Below are 8,464 nucleotides of genomic sequence, written 5' to 3'. Positions count from 1 at the left end.
AACCCCAAGCTGATGTTCGAGCTTCAGGCAGAGTAAATATGGAAGGGGCAGTGAAAGAATACATATGTTATAGTGTTGTGACCAATTACAGAAATGAGGGCTGTAACTTTTCCATTTGCTTGTGGTATCTACATGATAATTTATGTATGCTAACCATTTTTTCTCTTCCTGTTTTTATGTAAAATTGTTAGAAATTAACTTTGCAACTTAGTCTTTAGGTAACAGAACATTCAATGGGGCTGTGGCTGGATTTGAGGTGTAACCAAAAGAGCCATCAGCAGATAAATGTTTCTTGGAATTGCACATCTCGTTTTGGACGCTTGAAAACTGGTTCACTTATAAAAAGGGTAGCTGTTTTTGTTAGGCAGAAATAGTTTTGTTTTTATATGGGAGTTCAGTGTGTATAAATGAGTGTCTATGGAAGCTGAGTCATCAAAGGGTGGACTGTCCCAATTACCAATTTAGTGCCTCTCAGCTCCAAATCCACCCCTTTTTGCCTGCTCTGTGAAGGTGGATTTGAGCCCTTTAGGTTTTTCCTTGCCAGCTGCCATTCAAGCTTTGTCAGAGGATGCTGGAGACAAGGTGCAGAAAGAAAGGGCTCTGTCTTCCAGTTCAAGTGTGCTCACTTGAAAGTAACATGTGCAGCTTTCTCCCGCATCATGCTCCCATAATGTTCGCAGATTCCCGTGCCCAGCTCCTGCAGTGCACAGCAGGCGGCAGCACCCAGTACCCAGCAGCTTCACTGGGCACTCCCCTCCTCTCCAGGCAGTTTGGTAGCAAAGTGAGATGCTATCCCGTAAACAGCTTTTCCTAACACACTAGAGAGCATATCTCTGACAGGTTCCAGGGGGAGGATTTTCAGCAAGGCCTTAATCTCAGCCTTGGACACTATGTCAGCCCTAGGGGTAGTAGCTGTACCTTTTATCTGCTATTCCTACATTCTTTAAAATTTTCTTATTACTAGTCAATCTCTGGTTACGCCAATCCCATTATAGTTAATTCCTGAAGTGATATTTTTCCTAATTATTGTATGGTTTCTCTCTCCTGATTAGACCTGGATTAAGCTGACACTAGCTTAGACGAGACAGTTGCAGAGAATGAAAAGTGGGAAAATTCAAAAAACAGAAAATAAAATTGATAGGACTTGGTAACAGATTAGACAAGGGAAGTGAGAGGGAGGGAAAGATAAATGTTCAGTTTATATAACTGGATGAATGGTGGAACCTACACAGAAACCACTGGAAAGGGGCCATGAGTGAGGGGAAAACTCAAGCTCGGTTTTGAACAACGTTGAATCTGAGTTGACTTTGAAGACACCCAAAATATATCACGTAGGCAGTTGGCTCTAAATTCTCAAATTCAGAGAAGTCTGGGATTAAGAATGGAGCCACCTCCCTTAAAGTGATAAGTGAAGCTACAGGCATAGTTGAAATGGCCCAGGGAAAAAGTAAACGGTGAGAAAAGAGGGCCCAGCTTGAGGAATGCCAACTTTTAATAGCTGGATAGAGGAAGATGAGCCTGCAAAGGAAATATTGAAACTGTCAGAGAAGTAGAAGGAAATAAGGACAGTATTGTGTCCCAGAAGTAAAGGGTGGCAGCCAGAGGTGCACGGCTCCCACCCCTCTTTAAGAGAATTTGCTGTAGTTGACTGCCTGCCATGAGCTGTCGTGTCTTCAGCTCTCCCACATCTTCAGATCAACCACAGTGCTCAGGCCAAGGTCACACTTCTCCACGCTGCTCCTAATCAATGACTGAGCTTGACGAAAGCCATTTTGTTTGATTCTTCTGACAGGCAATCTTTGCTCTGGGCTCCCAGTCTCAGCCTGGCTGAGACTCTCAGAATTGCATGCAGTCAGATGCTCTTCCTACCATCCTTCCCTCCCCGCTCACACGGCCCTGCACTACAGGCTGAAACCACATACCTCCAGATTTCTTATTAAGTATCACTGTAATTTATTACCTTTAATCAGATTATTTTGTTAGAGACAAATGCATCCTAACTGACACACCAAGCAGACAGGAAGACACAAGCATGATGTCCACCAGATGACAGATTGTAAACAGTTTGTGAGGCTGGTTTAAAAACAGAAAAATATTTAATTCAATTCCAAGAAAACATCAGGAAGTGAAGAGAACCCAGGAAAACTATCTATCTATGATGGAAGAAGGATATTACTGGTTTCATATTCTTATTCCTGAGGCTCTGATGCTTACAAGAAATTATCTTGTCCTTTGGATACTCCCAGCTGCTCAGAAATGAATTACACATATTTGTAAAAGAGTTCTGGGCCTCTGCTAAAGCTAAAGGGGAGCTAGACAGAAAGGAAAAAGGAACATCGATTTACAATAAACTGATCAAAGAACAGCTGAGTGACAGCACAGAGCCATCCTAGGGTGGGCCCTCTTATGCTCTGCTGTGAACTAAAACCCATAAAAACTAGGCTGGTCCAAGGGATGTGCTAGTCAGCCTATGTTAAGTTATAGCTTCAGTATTCTTATTTATATCTTCAGCCAAAGCCTTGCCAAGCAAAGCCCTAGACTCCTCCTTCAAGCCCCCTGCTGGTTGGTTTCATCATTATCTCGCCTCTTCCAAATCTGTAAGAAATTAATACAATAGATATTTAGGAGACGGCAATCTACAAATATTTATCAAATACCTATTCTAACCTAGGTAATGGACAGCATGTTGCTCTACTTACATATTTACTAAGTCCTCTGAAACTAATAATCTTTCAGAAAATTCCCTTTCATTCAGTTTTCACTTTTCCACCCATCCCCATCTTTCTTACTTCCCATTCCAAACTCCCTTTCTAAAAAGACCTTATTGTCAAGCCTATGACCTTAGACAAAGTTGCTAAGAGTTATCTCCAAGATGAGAAGGGTCTCCCTTTTTTTTTCACAAAGCTATGGCTGTTTCTTAGTCTCCTTCTTTGCCAGGTACAAGGGTAGCTATAAAGAGAACACAGAGACACTTTGGTCCACCAGCTCTCAACCAAATAAAGAAGACACTTAAAATAACACCATTACTGGCGCTCCAATAAAGACATGTAGAAAATGCTGCAGGATCACAAAGAGTGCTAACTTTGCGTAGAAAACTGAGATAAGTTTCAGAGCCAACTCCTAGCTGGTGTCCTGATAATTCCAGGTTCTTCCTCTTTGAAACGAGATCACACGCCTCTGCAAAACTGACCTGGTCATACACATAACCTCTTTGCTCACTCATAAATCGTCCATACTTCCCTACTCTTCTCTTCTCTGAAAATCACTCCTGCACTTTCAAGGCCATAAAATCTCACTCCTCAGTGTATCTCAACAGGCACCCAGCCTAACCAAGGCTCTGACTCAATCCCACTTCCTGCCTCCACACACACCATTCCTCTCACTGACCCCAAAACCCATCTACTCAGTACTGACCCAAGTCTGTGGCCAACCCACCTGAATGTACGCTTCCGACAGCGTGATCATCTGGGGAAGGATGTCAGTCACCTGGAGGTCTTGTAATTCATACCACTTGCCTGTCCCCTGAAAAAAGTATTAAGGGCTGGGTTAGTCTGCTCCCTAAAACCAAAAGGGTAATACAAGGAAGGGATTACAGTCAGAAGTAAGGAAATCAGAAGAGCCACTAGACTATCACCCAACAAGAGTCATAAGTAAGAGGGTGCATGACCTCTGCTAGGCATCACTCAATTCCAAGAGTTTTTAGGGTGTTGATATTGGCAAACACAATTCCTTCTGAGGATTCCTGTAAGTAAAATGGAGTCCAATCACTGCATACCTTTTAAAATTTAGGTAGACAATAAAGAGAAAAAATAAAAAGTCCTCTCTTCACCTAAGATATCTCTTTGCTGCTCAGAACTGACAGACTGTACACAGTCACCTTGGAGGTGCAGTGTTAACTATTAGACTAAAAGTGGACATTCCTACTCCCCCACCCTAGAGAACACAGCGACATTCAGTCAAGAAAAAGTGTCCTTGGTGGACACTGTCCATCGTACTATTCACTCTATTTGGCCTACAAAACCAGTCCAGCAAAATCTACCTCACTTCATGTTTCCATAAACAAGGGGAAAAGAGGTTTCTGGATTACAGTAGAGGCACTTCCAGAACCTCACCTGCCTTACCCATCCAAACTTCTAAGGAATGCCAAAGACAGACACTACAGAATATACATAGTCCAGATACTCCAATAGTTCAGAATATAGGAAACATAATAAAAGCTCAAGATCACATAATCAAGTCCCTGTTCCCAGTTCAAGGTCTGATTAAGAACATGGTGAAACCAAATCTCTGGGTTCAAATCCCAATTCTACTGACTTCAGTAGATAAATTACTCAAATTCAGCCTAAGTTTCTTTATTTGTAAAATGATGGTACTAACACCTGTATTGAAGTTGTGTTTTAAGGATATGGATGAGATGAACACACATTAAACACTTGGCATACTTTCCAGTGCACAGTACAGCGCTGGGTAAACAGAAGCTAGTTATTAAACCCAAAGTCCCAGACGACTAATCAATTAGAATAATCTGTGCTAATAATCTGTGCAATACCAAATATACCTTAAGTACATGTGTCATCCATTTCTAGCTTGAGACAAATTCACAAATTTTTTAGCTAAAAGGGAACTTCCAGACCAATACTCTGTAAACTTTAACTTCATATCAGAGGGTCTGTTAAAATGCAGCTTCCGATTCAGAGATCTGGGTGGAACATTTCTAATAATGTTCTCATGATGTCAGTGCTGCTGGTCTGAGGATCCCACTTTCAGTGTAAGGCTCCAGTCTAGGACAGTGGAATCTCCTGGGGAACTTTAAAACATCAGTGATACCTCAGTCCCATCTCCAGATAATCTAATGCGGTCTCTTAACCCTGACTGATGTTTTAGGCCAGATGATTCTGTTATGCGGGCTGTCTATGCATTATTGTAGGATTTTTAGCAGCATCCCTGGCCTCTACCACAGTTGAAAACCAACAGGCACAAATTACATGGTTCTAATGTAACCAGCCTGGGGTGGTGCCCAGATATCAAGATTTTAAAATCTCCCCAGGCTCCAATGTGCAGCCAAAATTGAGAACCACTACCTTAAAATAACTACTTGACAGCTCTATTACTTGCAGAATCCCAGTCAAGGTAAAGAAAGAGCAAACTGAAGAGAACTGCTCTCTGAAATGCCAAAACAACAACACTTGTTTTGGCTAGTCTGTGCCACGGGACGTCAGCACTACTCACATGATGAAGCACATGGATCCGGTAAGAGCCCTCGGAGGGCTTGCCATCATGTACGATGTTGGCAATCAGGTCGTAGGTGGTGTGCTTATGTACCGCTTGTACTTCCTCAGACAAGTACTCTCTCAGATCCACATTTCTGGTGATGATGAAAATAAAGCCAGAAGATCACACAAAGGCTACCAACTTAGGGAAACTGTCCTACACAAATGGATCACAAAGCTGTTGTACCCTATTTTAAGACTTTGGATCAAGGTAGGCCTGCGGACCCAAGGAAGCCTATATTTGTGTAATCTGACATAAAAATGAGTCAAACTAGAAAGACTGGATCTATGGGGAAAGCACATTTTAAAAGCATGTCTAGCAGTCAAAAGTGCAGGGCCTCGTCATTTGAACTTGAACTAGAATCAGGGCTCGACCACTTCGGAGCTGTGTTTGTTTAAGCAGGTTACTCAGCCTAAGGCTCTTCTATGCTATGAGAGTAAGAGTGATCGTCTCTAAGATGGTGAGGACTGAGACAACAGGTGGAACTGCCACATCCTCTGCCAGGCCTGGGAATCAGCCACAGCAGTGGTGCTCAGGAAACACCTGGTCTCCGGCCTCAGGCTGTGTAAGGCCTGACCACGTGACTGCGTACGCTGCCACTGTGTGTAATCACAGTAACAACTTCAATATAGCGAACCAGGCAGGTCATTCCAATTTATTTTTTTCTTCAATTTTCTAGGGCCTTGCTTCTTTTTTTGATTATCTTTCTTTTAGCCAAGTAGAATAGTTACAAGTAACAGAAACCAACCCAAGGTAGCTTAAGCACAAAAGAGGAATTTATTCAAGGTTTTCAGACTAGGTAATGCAGCTGGAACTAGGCACAGGAAAAGAAACAGGACCTAAGAGAGCTACTTGCCCTCTTCCTTGCTTTTGACATCAGCTTTATTCTTCTCCCTCCTTTTGTAGACCGGCTTTTTCTTTTTTATATGACCCACCTTGGCTACCCCACAGCTTCCAAATTTCTCAGTTCTAGTTGCCAAAAGAAATTACTGACTAGGCTCCTTCAATTGGGACTTAGAAACATCAAATTTATTTTAAATATCTGAACATTCACTTCCAAACACAGAAAAGCATTCTTGCTATACCTGGAATAAAAGCTCTTTTTGTGTTTTATTTATTAAACTCTATCCATCAGTTGAAGTATTAAATGTATACTGGTCATTGCAGAAGAAAGTGCTATAATAAATGCTGTGAAGATCATGCAAAGACGGTTATTAAGAACTTTCAAATAGTTTAAGAGGAAAATAGGCTGACAATTACTATGACTATTAAGAGAATACGTTAACTACATAATGTTAGGAAAAATATATCCTTTTGTAGCCTACAAATATTTATAAAAATTTAAATAACATAAGGTGGAATAAGAGACTATCATACTTCTAATTTCTGTAAACTGTCTGGTGTGCTACCACTCATAACATGACACACAATAATGTTATCCCTGGAAGGATTCACAAGAAATGCTAACAGAGGATACATCCACTGGTCACTTCTAGATATTTATCTCCCTTTGAATATTAGACTGAATATATCACCTGTCTAAAAATACAAATGTTTTCAATGTAAACCTTGTAACAAACAATCCAATTATAAAATGGGATAAGTCATGAACAGTCGTTTCACCAAAGAGGACAAAAATATGCCAAAAAGCACATAAAAAGATGTTCAATATCTTTAGCCATATGAGAAATATAAACAAATATGCAACTTTGTTCTAATTATATTACGTAGCTTTCTATGTGTTATGATAGCTATTTATTTCTATAAAATGACAGTGTCCCATATAGACTGCAGTACATATTCACTGTTAAAGATGGTTGAGATGTGAGTCTTAAGAAATCTATGTGAGCTCTAAATAACCAAACTGCCTGCCGGCTGCTAAGAGCTGGCTTTCCACGTTCTCGTCTCCTTTGCTTCAACAACAGCTGTCGGGACTTGTTTAAATGAGTTCCTTGAGAAATCTTCAGGAGTCTTTACACTCAAGTTTTTGTTGCTGAACCAAAACTGTTTAAGTGGCAAAAGGGAATGAATATACATTACATCATTATGTTTTAGATAACAGCCAAGGGAGCAAATCATACTCATCTCCCAATCAGAACAGTCCAATTTAGAGAATAATTAGCTGGAACTGAAACTTTAAACCTGTGCTCCAAAAACCCTATCTCTAAATGAACAAAGGGCATCTAATTATTGCAAGTCTGATAAATCTCTGGTAAAAACAAGATGTGTTATGAATAAAACACAGGAGAAGAATTAGGTATGAAGAGGGTCCTTTTCAAAAAGTGAGGACTTTGCTAATCTAAAATCAATTTTTCTAAAAGTAATTACAGTACATACAGTAAAGTACAGGTTTCCAGAATTAGTCACACAATTTGATGTTCTCTAAAAGGCTGACTAGTCATGAAGCACAGACAATGTGGAGGTTAGGCATGCTGATCCCCTGCACAACTGAAAATCCACGTATAATTTTTTGACTCCCCAAAAACTTAAATATAATCATCCCTTGGTATCTGCAGGGGACTGGTTCCCTCCTGCAGATACCAAAATCCGGGGATGCTCAAGTCCCTTATATAAAATGGCCTGGAACAATGCATGCGGTAGGCCCTCCGCATTCTTGGATTTCCAACCATAGATTGAAAATACTGTTTTCAATCCAAGGTTCATTAACTCCCAGATGTAAAACTCTGGGATACAAAGAGCAGATTGTATATTTGTTGGAAAAAAAAAAAAAATGCAAGCGTAAGTAGACCTACGCAGTTCAAATCCATGTTGTTTAAAGAGCACCTGTAATCTTTTTCTCAGCTTCTCCAAGGTAAGCCTTCTGAACATTGTCCAGGCCCAATATAAAAGAAACTAATGGGGTAAGTAAATTTCTGTGGTGACTGAGCAGGAACTACTACCCATACACAGTCCTCCTTCCTCTGTTGCTGCCCTGGAGACCAGAGTACCCCTTCCTACCAGGAACAGACTGGAGACTGTGGCAATTCACAACAGTCCAGATCTAAAATAAAACTCTGATATGCAGATTTTCAAAGAAATCTCCTCTGTGGTCCCACTAAAGGTAACAGAAAGCTGGCCTCCACATCCCCAATTTAATTCTACTTGTCACACAAACAAGATGGTAGTGAAGAATAGGAAGAAAAGTGTGGGGAAAGAGAAAGAGAAATTCTTTATTTCTAACTACAAAAGTTTT

General features: G+C 40.7%; 1 protein-coding gene across 2 annotated transcripts in view; it reads right to left on the bottom strand.

Annotated features, from left to right (window-relative positions):
* Positions 1-2,074: 2,074 nt before the first annotated feature.
* Positions 2,075-8,464, bottom strand: part of USP39 (ubiquitin specific peptidase 39) — a 33,650-nt gene continuing 27,260 nt past the window's right edge. For both annotated transcript variants that reach the window (XM_039852745.1, XM_039852746.1), the window contains exons 11-13: positions 5,230-5,365; positions 3,436-3,522; positions 2,075-2,595 (exon numbers count right to left, since the gene is read on the bottom strand). In XM_039852745.1, the coding sequence (XP_039708679.1) occupies positions 2,548-2,595; positions 3,436-3,522; positions 5,230-5,365 (271 nt within the window). In that variant the 3' untranslated portion in view covers positions 2,075-2,547. The remainder of the gene's footprint in view (positions 2,596-3,435; positions 3,523-5,229; positions 5,366-8,464) is intronic.

This window comes from Pteropus medius, unplaced genomic scaffold (assembly GCF_902729225.1).
Source record: "Pteropus medius unplaced genomic scaffold, Ma_sr-lr_union100, whole genome shotgun sequence".
Classification (NCBI taxonomy): domain Eukaryota; kingdom Metazoa; phylum Chordata; class Mammalia; order Chiroptera; family Pteropodidae; genus Pteropus; species Pteropus medius.
This window is presented reverse-complemented; position numbering and strand designations above follow the sequence as displayed.